This window comes from Denticeps clupeoides, chromosome 12 (assembly GCF_900700375.1).
Source record: "Denticeps clupeoides chromosome 12, fDenClu1.1, whole genome shotgun sequence".
Taxonomy (NCBI): domain Eukaryota; kingdom Metazoa; phylum Chordata; class Actinopteri; order Clupeiformes; family Denticipitidae; genus Denticeps; species Denticeps clupeoides.
The window spans coordinates 19,045,376-19,060,972 of record NC_041718.1 but is presented as its reverse complement, the minus strand read 5'-3'; the positions used below and the strand labels follow the sequence as shown (position 1 = coordinate 19,060,972).

The 15,597-nt window shown below is 46.4% G+C and overlaps 1 protein-coding gene across 1 annotated transcript in view; it reads right to left on the bottom strand.

Moving 5' to 3' along the window:
- LOC114800617 (metabotropic glutamate receptor 4-like) overlaps window positions 1-15,597 on the bottom strand; it is a 143,281-nt gene that overhangs the window by 49,817 nt on the left and 77,867 nt on the right. Inside the window, exon 3 of the mRNA XM_028998229.1 lies at window positions 14,343-14,559. Coding sequence (XP_028854062.1) covers window positions 14,343-14,559 — 217 coding nt within the window. The remainder of the gene's footprint in view (window positions 1-14,342; window positions 14,560-15,597) is intronic.

Below are 15,597 nucleotides of genomic sequence, written 5' to 3'. Positions count from 1 at the left end.
GAGTGCTTCTTGCCCATTCTTCCTCACAAACGGTCTTTAAATCTTGAAGGTTCCTTGGGCCTTTTTTATGAACTTTGATCTTCAGTTCTCTCCATACATTTTCTATGGGATTTAGGTCAGCTTTCTGGTAGATGGCAGCAGATTTTTATCCAGAATGTCCCAGTACATCTCTCCATTCATCCTGCTTTCAATAATATGAAGTCTGCCAGGACCCCTTGCTGAAAAGATGCTTCCACCCCCAAACTTAACTGTTAGTATGGTGTTCTTGGGGTGGTGGGCAGTGCCATTTCTTCTCCAAACATGGTGTGTTGAATGACAGCCAAAAAGTTCAATTTTGCTTTCATCTGACAATACTATAGTCTCCCAGTAATCCACAAGCTTCTCCAAATGCTGTTTCGCAAACGTTAACAGAACCTCAATATGCTTTTTGTTCAGCAATGGAGTCTTGCATGGTGAGCGTGCATGGATGCCATGGTAGTTCAGTGCATTGCTTATAGTTTTCTTTGAAACAACAGTACCTGCTGATGCAAGGTTCTGCCCGAGTGGTTCTTGGCTCTTGGAGAACTCTCCTGATTATTCTTTGGACTCCTCGGAAAGGGATCTTACCTGATCGTGGCCGGTTAATGGTGAACATGGCCCCCACAGTGCTCACAGGAACATTCAGCATTCTGGAAATGCGCCTATAACCATTCCCATCAGAATGCTTTTCAACGACAAGGTTACGAAGATCTTGGGAGAGTTCTTTGCTTTTACCCATCATGAAGTCTTTCCTGTGTGCCTGCTGGGTAATGAGAAGCCTTTATAGGCCATCAATTAGGATTCAAGTAGTTGATACCAATTAGTACTGATCTCCTGGCTTTCTATGCCATTTTGCACCTTGTTATCTTCATGTGTTTAATACTTATTCCCTGTGTCATTTCACTATTTATTGTGACTCAACTTGTATACTTAAATGCTCTGATTTCTTAGCCCACTTAGAAATCCCCTTAGTATTTGATGTGTCAAATACTTATTTTCCCTGCTGTACCTCAGTAACAATTATTCATCTCAGTTATCAATTACATGACTATCAAATGATCAAAAAACGTGAGATTATGTAATAAACAAAAAAAATAGCACACAAGGCAAAATGTTTAATCTTCTGCTGTGATGGCAGCATTTCACAATCTTACCTTAAAGATATTCCACAAAATTCGAAACATGTTTCCTGTATTGTATTCTTTAAAATGGCCTCCATAACCGTCATGCATCCAAACGTTTTTTACTGGTAATGTAATTAGTTCACACGCCTCTTGGCACGTCCCCAACTCGTCACCTGCGTCCTGTCACCGTGCTCCAGCATTCCCACCTGGTCCTGAACATCACCTCCAATCTACGAGTCAAGCCACACACCCTCAGTCACCTCACCCGATCCCCACATTAGAAAAGGACGTTCTGTGTGCGGTCCTCGTCTGGCATTACGCTGTAGATTACGAGCTGCAGTCTAGTTAACGTCTTGGTCCTCATCTGGACTCGCCGTTCTTGTCTGCTAGTGTCACCTCCTCCTGTCAGGTCTGCTTTCCCTGTCCCAGATATTCATAGTAGTCACTATCACCACTACCATTAATAGGGCTGAAGTTGTGTCTTATTCTCACCATTTAGTTGCAACTTTAATTTATAATCATAACTGCACACCCCTTATGGACAGAATGTAGACGGTGTGTCAGGGTCTGGTCTGGAAGAGGCTACTCCGGATCCTGGGTTCGGACCAGAGTTTCGTGTTGGTCCTGTGTTAATGTTTCCTGATTGTTTTCGCCCGTGTCTGCTTGTATAAAGCTGCCCTGTTCGTTTCATTTTTGTCGTTGTTGAGTTGTCCCATCGCGTGTTGTAATAAATCCCATCTCGTAACGTGCGGATGCGTCCTTCTTCCTCTCCATGTCCAGCCACCGTGACAGTGACAAATGTCATTACTGTGAAAATCCGCAGTTAATTATCACAGATATTTTAACCCACATCCACACTTACATAAAAGCAACGTGTCAGATTTAATGCGACAAAATATGTGTAGGGCGTGAAGAAGTGTGCTGTGGTTAAAATATGACTGAACCAACGCCGCTATTTGTGCATCATAAACACAACTAGCTTCTGGTTCCCTTTAATTTTAGGATTTTTCTATAATGATATGTCCTATGAATATTTTCATAATAGTCTATATTCAAGGAATCGAGCTGCACTGTCCAGGTACAATGAGTCTGAGTCATTTCAGTCCTAAATTGCCCAGAATGCACCACAAAAACCCAATTAATGACTTCCTAGAGTGATTATTGTTCATTTGTTCAATTATAAGTGCATTCTTCTTTTACTATTCTTAACTTGCAATTTACCCGAAATATCAATCTCAATCTGCCCAATCTGGCAACAGTGCACCATTCATTTGTCAATGAATGATTATCTGTCTGGGTACAATACATTTTAGCCTAACTAAAATAACTTGTTAAATATGTCTACTGTAATAACTTCTGTATATACAGAATAATAAGTTAAGCATGCTGAAAAAACGGTAATGTTTTAGATCCAAATACAAGTAATTTTTCTGCATGAACAAATATAGATACATATATATTGGGATTTCAGACATTCTAAAATGTTTAGCTCCTTTAGAGAGGACAACATGGGAAAACCTGCTTGGATTTCTTACGAATTTGAAATGAAAAGGAAGATACAGGAGGTGAGTGTTAGGACCCTCTCCAGGCACCACAGACGGACACAAGTCAGCCATGATGATGACCAGTGGAATCAATAAAATCCCATTTAGGGACTTCACCTGAAACAAATTCTTACATTTTCATAAAACACAGTGTCCAGGAAAACATGGGTAAAAGCCTAGCGACCATTTTACCGAGTCACTAATGGATCCACTGACATCAGACACAGTTTCAGGCTGCAAACCTGACACCGTCGGGTTTGCACAACCATTTATCATCCTCAGCACTAAATCAGCACTAAAAGGTTGATGTGTTGCTGCCAGCTTAAACAGAAACTGTGGTGGTAGTGGGTGTAGTGGGCGAGCTGAGAGAACACGGCCATGGTATTTGTGGGAGTGAGCACAAAACTCAAAAACTCTTTCTCCTCAATCGCTGCCCACAATGTGAAGTTGTGACTTCTGCTGTAGGCCTAAGTCTGACCCCTTGGACATATGATCAAAATCAGTCACATGTGCATGTTTACAATGCAAATTAATAATTACATGGTATAAAGCATAAGTGAGGCTGAGGACAGAACCTGGTATTTTAAGATAAGGCCACAAGCATTATGGCTGATGCCACCCATGCATTTCCCACCCTACTTTCATCTGAATGAAGTGAAAGTGAAGTGATTGTCATTGTGAAACAGTACAGCACAGCACACGGTGACACCACGAAATGTGTCCTCTGTATTTAACCTTCACCCTTGGTGAGCAGTGGGCAGCCATGACAGGTGTCCGGGGAGCAGTGTGTGGGGATGCCGCTTTGCTCAGTGGCACCTAGGCGGTTCGGGATTCCAACGGTTCCTTACCCGCTATAAAGTGAAGTGATTGTTACATGTGATTGTAAAAAACGCACATGAAGACCATGTGGCGTTGGAGAAGAGAATAGAGTGTGTAGAAAAAACTCTTTCTCCCTCCACACAAAGCACTGTATTCAACCACTCCAATTTGATGTTACCTGGCAGAAAGAGGCATGGCACAACAGAGGTTAGAAATGAACAGTTTCTAATTTATTAACACCGGTAAATAATTATTGTAGTTACATGTGAATATTGAATGTAAAAAGGTACCAAGGTTACAGAGAAAGTAAACATGAGAAGAAAGAGTAAAGAGGGAGAAGAGAAAGAGAAGGGAAAGAGAGGGAAACCCCCCTGAGCAAGATAGCTCAGAGGTCCCTTTTCCACATGTGTGCAGACATTTATACCCCTGGCCTACAGGAAGTTGTCACTGGCCTACAGGAAGTTGTCACTGGCCTACAGGAAGTTGTCACTGACCAATCAGAACCTGTTGTTTCTGATGTCACGCCCCCGGTGCCCCCCATTTGGTGAAGACAAAGAGGGTGGGCGGTCCTGACGGCTGATACTTCGCACGTTGATGTCGGACAAAGGCATGTAAAAACCGGGGTGTCGAATCTTCACCCTCAACCATCGACACAGGAATGTTACACTTCCCCCTGCAGACATCTGTTATGCAATGCAAAAACAGGCTCCTGCGATGTCCATTCTTACAGACGGCCGGTTGATCCCCTGGGGCACTCGAGTATTCAGGGTCCATGGGGATCACAATTGGGTCATGATTGTGTATCTGCTTGCTTCCTGGTCAGTCGGGAATTCAAATGTAGCCGATAGTTGTGGTTCTGTGTCCTTTGTGATCCTCAGGCATCTGAGGTCACCCTTGTAGGGAAACCTGTCTTCTTGGCATAGATCAAACACAGCAGCATACATAGAATATTCAACTGGATCCAGGGCTTTTCACACTTGGTTGGGTTCTTTGTCTGGAGTGTGATGAGGTTTGCATACAGATTGTGCATGTAGAAAAACAGTGTTCATCGTACATTAAAACCAAACCAGAAAAACAAATGACAACAATGATCAGATACTGTAATGCAAAAAACATGTAAATATAGTGGGAGGCTTAAAATGATATCAGGGAATTCATAACTCTGCGAATTTGCATCGGCTTATCAAGTCTAATCAACAACAGTGGCTGGGAAAATAAATACAAATAAATAAATAAAAAAGTCCCGCTTGTTGCCATGTGATTGGAGAATTACACCTTTATTAGGGAATTCATAACTCTGCGGATTTGCACCGGCTAACGAAGTTCAATCAACAACAGTGGCCGGAAAAATAAACACAAATAAATAAAAAAGTCCCGCTTGTTGCCATGTGATTGGAGAATTACACCTTTATTAGGGAATTCATAACTCTGCGAATTTGCATCGGCTTAACGAAGTTCAATCAACAACAGTGGCCGGAAAAATAAACACAAATAAAATCCCGCTTGTTGCCATGTGATTAGAGAATTACACCTTTATCACTAAAAGCTATTATTTGAGATTATGGCATTGTTGAGGTGTTCAGAGAGAGAAACAGTTTCACATAAATTTAAATTCTGATCCTAAACATGTTGATCATACTGAACATGAATTTAAAATAAAAACATTTAAGTTTAACAGTGCAATTTCCAATCCCTGATCAGTTATTATCAAATTGTTCACCGTGGGACATGGTTTATGATGTTCAATGTAATACCAGTAATCTAAAATGTCACAAATCCTGGTTATTACTGGTTACAGTTTGGTTTGTGGGTTCATCTATTGTGCCAGCCATATCTACATGCCACATTGTAAGTGATACAGTAATTAGTCAATGTTCATTTTATACCTTGTCGGACTGGATCTGGATTTAGAAATGCCTCGGTTTCTACGGTCCCGGGCTTTTTAGGATATGTAGATCCTTTTTATTTAAATTAAAGCACATAGATTCTATTCCTCCCTATGCAGTAAAATTCAGATAAAAGAGACTTACGGTCACAGATCCACATTCGAGCAAAGGTATCACGTCGGGATCACCATTTGTAAAAAAGACCATGAATGTAGACCATGTGGTGTTGGAGAAGAGAATAGAGTGTGTAGAAAAAACTCTTTCTCCCTCCACACAAAGCACTGTATTCAACCACTCCAATTTGATGTTACCTGGCAGAAAGAGGCATGGCACAACAGAGGTTAGAAATGAACAGTTTCTAATTTATTAACACCGGTAAATAATTATTGTAGTTACATGTGAATATTGAATGTAAAAAGGTACCAAGGTTACAGAGAAAGTAAACATGAGAAGAAAGAGTAAAGAGGGAGAAGAGAAAGAGAAGGGAAAGAGAGGGAAACCCCCCTGAGCAAGATAGCTCAGAGCTCCCTTTTCCACATGTGTGCAGACATTTATACCCCTGGCCTACAGGAAGTTGTCACTGGCCTACAGGAAGTTGTCACTGGCCTACAGGAAGTTGTCACTGACCAATCAGAACCTGTTGTTTCTGATGTCACGCCCCCGGTGCCCCCCATTTGGTGAAGACAAAGAGGGTGGGCGGTCCTGACGGCTGATACTTCGCACGTTGATGTCGGACAAAGGCATGTAAAAACCGGGGTGTCGAATCTTCACCCTCAACCATCGACACAGGAATGTTACACTTCCCCCTGCAGACATCTGTTATGCAATGCAAAAACAGGCTCCTGCGATGTCCATTCTTACATGATACACAGCAGCACAGCACACGGTGCATACAGTGAAATTTATCCTCTGCATTTAACCCATCCCCCTGAGTGAGCAGTGGCCAGCCATGACAGGCGCCCGGTGTGTGTGGGGACGGTGCTTTGCTCAGTGGCACCTCAGTGGCACCTTGGCAGCTCGGGATTCGAACCACCAACCTTCTGATTACAGGGCCGCTTCCATAACCGCTAGGCCACCACTGCCCCTAGGCCAACTGGCCCATTCCATAGCATCAGAGTAAGGTTTAAGGTCCCCCAGCCTCTTTAAGCTGAATATTTACTATCCCCCCAAATGATTATTTTTCAGTATGAAAGTCCTGTTTAAGGAGAATGTTATTTTTTCTCCACTGTGTGTATATATGTATATGGCTGATATGACAGAGAAGCTGATATGCCACAATGTGGCCAAAACGTGACCCCAACGTTCTGCATAGTTTGGCAGTGAAGAAGTCCAGTGGCGCAGTGAAGAGGAAACATCGACTGACAAAGACTCTTCAAATCACTGGAAGTCCATTTGCTGTTCCTGGCACTGGCTGCCCTTCTCAGGCAAAACTTTTTCAGAACTCCAGCAGTCATTTAATCTCCATCCAGTCCATTTAGGCCCCGTCCAGTCAATTATTTTATGCTAATGAGGCATCATCTGCCTAATGTGTCACAAATTGGCAGTTTGAAATCGCCCAATCCTGTGAACTGGAGGGAAAGTCGTTAGTATTGATGTCCTTGGTTTAAAATAGAAAATGAATTGAAGTGGGTCAGAGAAGAGTCTGGACTTTATTTAATTTCTTTACAGTGGTAGAACTTCCACCATCTGGTCAAACCTGCAGTTCCCACTGTTTTGATTGTGTATGATTGGGTCGTGTAAAATGTTTAATTCTGTTCTTAACTCGATTCTTCTACTCTGTCACAATTAGTGATGTTCTTTTATTTAGTTCTTGTAATAATGACAGAAGGTAAAATAATTCCCTGCAGTAATGAGGATCCCCACTGGCCCTCGGCCATCAGCCAGGAGAAGGGAGGTTTGGCTAGAACAATCACCATGAAAAACAATGACCGCCGGACTTGTGGGATAATTAATAAATATTAAACCAAATGCTTCATCACAGACGTACAGAGCTTGTCTAATGCAGGCATCTGGCTACATTTTGATTCATGCTGAATATATTTTTTTGCATTTTTCACGGTACTCCAGCAGCCGGATAAAATCTACAGCCATCTAGAACAGGCCGGGGCATATTTGGTGGTTGGCGGTTTTGTGTGAACGGGGTCATACTTCAGAGAGGTGCGGATGGCGGTTATCAGCCGGAGAGATAAGGCCGTCGGGCCAGGGCTGCACTAAACGCCACTCCCTGACTCGTAAAAGGCCCGGTGCTGCGGCGCTCCTGGCAGAAGGTATTCAGCTTGCAGATGGAGTACGGGGCAGCGGCTCAATTCCAGCCGAAGGCCGGCGTGATGCGTGTTTATATTAGCATCACACGCCGATTATGCAATCTCGCCGCCACATGAAGTGTCTTTTAATTTATTCTACCGGAGCTGGAGCCGCGGCGGGCACAGCCACTGTTTACGTGAGAGCAGTGCAGAGGACCACACAGTTCAACATAGCAATATGGGTATTCCACACAAATGTGTCCACTGTGAAAATCACATTGCACATTTACATTAAAAAAAAACTAAACCAGCACCTCCAAAACAAATTTGGGGCTACAGGACAATGGTCATTTGGGCACCAAAGATTGCCTTAGAAGGACAATTCCAATCTGACTATTAACAGAAACGTTGTTTCTTACTCACTGCTTCAATCAGTGAAAGGTTCTAGTAAACTGGCTCTTATAAATTCATCCATTGAGCAGATCTGTTGTGCAGCATGTACAGCAACATCACGTTCACCAGCTGGCCTGGCAAGAGTTTAATAAGTAAGAAATTATGGGCCCTATTTTCAAGTGCAGCACTGAGCATGGGGCATGTTGAGAATTCTAGTGGGAAAGATGTCCTCATGATTTACCAAAATAAGTAGATTAAAAACAAGAAAGAAACACAATTCTTTATGATGTTTGTGCATTTCATCATCCGGAAAGAAGAAAAAACAATTCATTTGATTTACTTACTGAATAATGGACATTGGTTTCACCTAATTCATATGATTTAGGCCGTCCAAATTCTTTAATTTAATTTAATTACTTAGCAGACGCTTTTATCCAAACCGACTTCTAAAAAGATACTTAAGTTATTTCAGTAAGATTTTTTTACTTAGTTGATCAAAATTTGGCATTGAATCCAAATTAAACATGTTATTTTTAAATGATCGAATAATTTATGATGTGTTTAGTTTAAAACGTTAAAATATTATGTTGAACCCATGTGATTAAATTCAATAAAAAAAACATTCACTTTTTTCAGTGTAGGGTGTATGACAGCTGTCAATCATTAGTAAAACACTAAGTAAGAAATTGTAAGAATCAGAAGGTTGCCAGTTTGAATCCCGAACCGCAAAGGTGCCACTCAGGTGCCACCGAGCAAAAGCACCATCCCCACACACTGCTCCCCGGGCGCCTGTCATGGCTGCCCACTGGTCAGGGGATGGGTTAAATGCAGAGACCACATTTCACTGTGTGCGCTGGGTGCTGTGCTGTGTCACATGTGACCACTAATCACTTTCTAATCACTTTCAGTTCTCCTCTGAGCTTCCAGAACAGGACCATCTCCAAACTCAAATATCTCCATCTCTCTCTGGGACGTCACTGGACCGACTGGTGTCCATAATCACGTGCTCTGTCCACCCAACAGGTCATGAAACCATTTAAAAGGAAGTGGCGGAGGTGAGAGACCTTCACCTGGAGGACAAACCCGCGGGCGGCGGCGCTGCCTCCTCATCAAGACAATTGAAAGGGTCCCGGGGAAACAGATTGAGACGGCGGCTCCGGTGCCACGAGAAATGTCACCGTCGATAATGGAAATGGCAGCGGCAGAGTCAATGTGACACGCTGCCACGCTGTGATTTCTGCCGGAGTCAATTATCCCGGGAAGACGAGCGCGGGGTTGGGGAGCGTCTTGCGGTCTCCGTTACTTAAAAGACTTTAATGAAGCGTCGTGAAGGGCTCTTTAAGCCCAAAGCGCACGGAGACGAATGTCAATCGGCGGGCCGGAGTCGCGCGTCTGACAGTGATGAGGGGAAGAGAAAAGGAATCACAGCGTGGATCAAAGCTGTCCCCTTCGCTTTTGTTGTTGTTTTTATTTCGGGCTTGACTGACGAGCTGTCACCTTGACAGGCTCCTCAGCTCAGAGCCAAAAGCATTTATTTATTTAGCCAAAAAAGGACGTGCCGCGGTGTCACAGCGTGATTTTCCAAAGCGGTCTAACGGAAGGCGCTCTGTGAAACGACGTTTGTTCTGTTTTCCGGAGTGAGGCCTGGAAAAGCGAAACGTGGGTCGCTGTTTGCCGCCGGCGCCGTGTGCATGGTCCCTCTGCTGAAGAACGGGCCTGTGGGGCAGTGGTGGCCTATGGGGGCAGTGGTGGCCTAGCTGTTCCATAATCAGAAGGTTGCCGGTTCGAATCCCGATCCGCCAAGGTGCCACTGAGGTGCCACTGAGCAAAGCACCGTCCCCACACACTGCTCCCCGGGCGCTGTCATGGCCGCCCACTGCTCACTCAGGGTGATGGGTTAAATGCAGAGGACAAATGTCACTGTGTGCACCGTGTGCTGTGCTGCTGTGTATCACAAGTGACAATCACTTCACTTCACTGTTTACTGGCCGCTGGTGGACGTGCTCCACCCGGCATGCAGGCAGCGGGTCGATTGATCAGGTCGCCGATCTGAGCAGAATAAATACACAAACGTAAAACCACGCCCTCAGAACCCCGCTTCGTTCTCTGTGGGCGACGCCTTACATCCATTTGACTCATTTTATTTCATTTTTTATCATTTATGAACATTTCTGAAACGTTCCTTCAGCTTGTTCAGCTGTTGCCATTTGAACGCCGCCAGTTCCTGCGTGTTTTCTACACCACGGCACATAAAACATCTAGATTATCAATGAGATCTAATTAGGTGGCAACAACCTTGCCAAACAAGATCATTAGCAAGAATAGTTGGTCTGTAATTAAATATTCTTTTTAATGAACTTGTTTATGACATGTTTTTCGTTGATTGCTCTGAACAACAGCTCATCGTGGAAAAACAGATCCAGAGCTCTGATGGGACCGGAGACCGTCACTCGGACCAGTTCGTCTTCCCAGAACCGGCGCTGCAGGTTCACGGCATTTAAAGTGGAGCGATTGTCAATGTGAAACACTGGGGCGCCCTGGGGCTCAGTGGCCCGTGGTCTTCCGGTGACGGACGTCCTTACCTGCCCTGTCCCATTTGTGCCAGATGAACATCAAAAAGTAAACCTGTAACTCGGCACATGATCACTTGACTATTGACCTCCAGTCCTTGGGCGGGATGAGGGGAACGAGCGTGATCGGGCGTGCAGGGGAGACCCCGACCAATTAGCAGCTCCGAAATGAGTCCCACAATCCCGGTTTTAAGAGTCGGCTGGAGGAGCGGGGAGCTCATTAAACGATTGATTGGAGATTCACGGTTTGTTAGCTTATTGACGTCACCTGGAACATGCACCTCGGGCGACGCCCGTTCGCTTGCACTCTCACTGCCAATGATTCTGCTGCAGGGCGTGGCTGGCTCACCGATGAGTCTTCCGAGGGTGACAGCGTTCGTGGGCCCCTCCAATTCTCCATCGATACAGGTATTGATCAGGCCGCTGCTAACGGGAAACTGCACTAACGCTGCGTGGAAACCGAAACGGCGCTGGTAAATCACAAGTTTCCACACACTTTTCAAAAGCAGTTATTGATGAGGGACTGGCCATTTCACTCTCATTTTCAAATGGCGACAAACATTTCATGCGTAAGAACGGTCGCGGGATTTTGCACGCAACTGCCGGAAAAGCGCCAGTTTCGCTCTGCAGGCCGGAACGAAGGTGCATTTTGGAAAACGATGTTTTACTCCGTATCACAGATTCCACAGCGTCTGCAACGTTTCATTTAACACTCAGTGACTATGGCCGCGTTCCCATTGTTGAACGCCATTAAATGGCCACAAATTAAATTTAGCTTCCACTCTCTGGAAGCCCCGCTGAGCAGATGCCCTGATTGGAAACCCACTCGGATTAAACTCGATTAAAATGAATATTTTCCCTTACAATTACCGCCCTTTGTCTGCAGCAGTTAGTCTGATCCGAGGACCTATGGACCCCTTTTAAAAAATGCCAAAATCGTCCCGCCCGTTTGTTACAGGCGGCTCTGGAGGGTCGTCAGTGATCAGATAAATGAATTCGGTACACCAAATTCCCATGCGGTTGGAATTTGTGTTTTTCCACAAACACATCTGTGTTCCGGTCCCATTACATCCAACGGAAGCGCTTCTGTAGGTGAATCTACTGCAGGCGGATTTCTACGGATTTCCTCAATATATTCACGAATTCACAATAAATCACACATCAGCATAAGCAACATGCACAACCTCGTCCAATGGAGCGCTTTGATGAACGGCACCCGCTTCCGGCGGTTCTACACAGGAACGTGTGACCCAGAACGTGAGCTGTTACCATGGCAGCCATCCAGCCAGCCGCTGCGGCGGAGATCTGATGGAGAGCCGTTGGTTCCCATTTCGGTGTCATTCACCTCATCTTGAAAAGAGTCACGGACCGCCGTAGTGAACAAGACCCCAACGTGCCCGCTGGAGCCCCGGTGGTTTACTGTTCTGTGTGGTTCCCACTGTAAACGTGGAGATTACTTTCCATCGACTCATGCACACTTGTTCCCGCAACCATTTACCAAAACAATATTTTACCGTTTATGATCAGCAGTGCTTCATGCTGTTTATAATTTCTACTTCGTGTGTGGCTGCAGCTGTAAAGGCTTCCTTTCAAACGCCGACGTACAGCAGGGTTCCGTCGGTAAGTCACCGCAGGAGGCTCAGTTCTGTCTGTGGGATTTACTCCCGGTTCCCACAGACACTCGCCTCTGTTCCCTTATTCGCTGTGACCTATGACCTCAGGCACTCTAAGCTCTGCATCAAACTTGTCGTGCGGGTTTGCACCGTGTGAATGTGCGGTGTGCGAGTGTGTATCATGCGGGTTTGCGCCGTGTGAGTTTGTGGTGTGCGAGTTTGCGGCGTGCGAGTTTGTGGTGTGCGAGTTTGAGGTGTGCGAGTGTGTGTCATGCGGGTTTGCGCCGTGTGAGTTTGTGGTGTGCGAGTTTGCGCCATGCAAGTTTGTGGTGTGCGAGTTTGCGGCGTGCGAGTTTGTGGTGTGCGAGTTTGCGGCGTGCGAGTTTGTGGTGTGCGAGTTTGTGGTGTGCGAGTTTGAGGTGTGCGAGTGTGTGTCATGCGAGTTTGCGCCGTGTGAGTTTGTGGTGTGCAAGTTTGCGGCGTGCAAGTTTGTGGTGTGCGAGTTTGCGGCGTGCGAGTTTGTGGTGTGCGAGTTTGCGGCGTGCGAGTTTGTGGCGTGCGAGTTTGTGGTGTGCGAGTTTGTGGTGTGTGAGGGTGTGGAGTGCAAGTTTGCGCCGTGCGAGTTTGAGGTGTGCGAGTTTGTGGTGTGCGAGTTTGTGGTGTGCGAGTTTGTGGTGTGTGAGGGTGTGGAGTGCAAGTTTGCGCCGTGCGAGTTTGAGGTGTGCGAGTTTGTGGTGTGCGAGTTTGCGGCGTGCGAGTTTGTGGTGTGCGAGTTTGCGGCGTGCGAGTTTGTGGTGTGCGAGTTTGTGGTGTGTGAGGGTGTGGAGTGCAAGTTTGCGCCGTGCGAGTTTGAGGTGTGCAAGTTTGAGGTGTGCAAGTTTGAGGTGTGCAAGTTTGCGTAGTGCACGTGCTCATCATGCAAGTTTGCAGCGTGTGAGTGTGTGGCGTGCGAGTTTGCGCCGTGCGAGTTTGAGGTGTGCGAGTTTGAGGTGTGCAAGTTTGAGGTGTGCAAGTTTGCGTAGTGCACGTGCTCATCATGCAAGTTTGCAGCGTGTGAGTGTGTGGCGTGCGAGTTTGCGCCATGCGAGTTTGTGGTGTGCGAGTTTGCGGCGTGTGAGTGTGTGGCGTGTGAGTTTGCGCCATGCCAGTTTGTGGTGTGCGAGTTTGCGGCGTGTGAGTGTGTGGCGTGTGAGTTTGCGCCATGCGAGTTTGTGGTGTGCGAGTTTGCGGCGTGTGAGTGTGTGGCGTGCGAGTTTGTGGTGTGCGAGTTTGTGGTGTGCGAGTTTGCGGCGTGCAAGTTTGTTAACTTGACTATAATGCTACTGACAGCAGGTTTGCTTGGTTCATGCCGCCATTTTGAAAGCTGTCACGCTGCTTTCATTCCAGTAGGTCTAAAAATATGACTAATTAACGGGTGGTCCCCATGTTTTGTAGTTGGGGTCACGAAGCCTGACCACTGATCAGGACACTGATTGGACGCAGGGAGCGTCTCAGTCTGGACGTCCTCAGGTCACAGGACGCCACCCCAGAAACTAGGCGTGACGAGCGAGGATGCCGCCGCTCCGGGTCGGGCCAGATATTCAGAGTAAATCCATTCGGTAATTTCGTTTCCTGTTGACGCTGCCAGCTGAGGCGGGAGCGGCAGAGATAAATGCCGGCGAGAGCCGGTGGGGGTTCGCCGCAAAACCCCAATCAATCATTCCGGTCTATATTCCTGACACATTCCAGGGCGCCTGTGATTTCAGAGAAAAGCCGATTCCCGGGCCGTGGCGCGCTCGCCATCAATCCTTCCCGGTTTCAGCAGCCGGAACACCTGGAATGTCGTGACGGGGCCCAGATTGTGAGCCTTTTCACTTCGATGAGACGTTTAATTCATAACCTCTGTCACGACAGGTGAAAAAACGGGCCCGCCTTCCCACCGACACAAACAGGAAATGGCGTTTTTAACCAACTGCACACAATAAAAATCATAAATCATCCAAACTCACTTTTATATCCAGAAGAACGTTTTAAAAAAGCGCTTCTCTCTCTCTCCCTGCATTCTTGTCTTTCGAGGAAAAGGGATTTCATCCGGCCGTATCTATGGCAACCTGTTGGCTGGCGGATCCTCGGGGAAAAAGAGTTGCCCTCACCTTCCTCCCTGGACCTCTGGATGAAGGCGTCCACGCCACTCTCGCCGTAGCTGCCCTCGGACGCCACCGTGGAGACGTAGTTCCATCGCATGGCCTTCACGATGTCCACCATGGCCTGGGCCTGGTACGTGTCGGGCGGCACCACCCGGGAGAAGAAGTCGTAGCGCGTGTTGTCGCTGAGCTCCGGTGCGGTGGAGGCGTAGCTCACCTGAGGGATCTGTGGAGCAGAGGAGAGGAGAGATCTTTCAGCATCAGCACCACCATCACCTGTTCTTCTACACGTCCAGGGAAGCTGGATATTGACCTGCTTGAAATGGCACTACAGTGTATTCTAAATTTATTCCATCTGCATGGGGTTGGCAAGTCTCCAAAACCACCGTTGGACAAATCAGCAGCAACCATCTTGTTGATTTTGAGTATGCAAAAAATTCTCTTGTCCCATTAACCACAAATGCTAGCATCTGGATGTTAGGTTGTTAGCTGCAGAGAAAGATTTTAGTGATGACAGCCAAATCTCAACTTTAAAGCATGCTGGAGGTTCTGATCTGGAGGTTCATGGTGTCATGGGATTCCAAGACCTTTTCATCAGAAGAATGATCAGGAACAATACTTTTCTGACCACAGAATTCAGAATTCTCATTCCATGACCAGAACCCCAGTGAGAACCTGCAGGATCAGTTGAAAAAGAACAGAGGGTCCAGGACCTTGCGTGAGCTGGATTCTCAAGCGTTCTCCACAGAACCAACTCCAAATGTGCTGTCACACGACCCACTTTGGGTACGCAGGAGATATGGATTAAATACGAGCGCCTGCTTATTAGATGCTGCGCTCCACGTGTTCCTGCAGGACCCCCCCCCCCTCAGTATTTCCATTTAATCATTAATGGGCCAGTAATGAATGTGGCAGGCTGAACGCAGTGTGATCCTGAATGAACAGGTTCTGGCAGGCGTTCCTCTGATGTGAAGGGTTTTATCCGGTGGAAAATATGCATTTTGTGTAAACAGGGGGAAACCGATAAGCGAATTTCACAACACTTGGCCTTCCATTATCTTTGAAAAATGTCACTCTTAGCAGCACGGCGGCGTGCGCTGTAGAGCTCGCATGCGGAGACCCACCATGACCCCCACCGGCATAGTGAGGAGTAAACAAGGCGTCGGGCCCGATTTGGACGTTCGCTGAACCTCCAGCTGATCTCAGGACAGTTCATCGTGGGAGAGGCTGTCTGCCCCCCACAGTTTCTCATACCGCGCTCCAT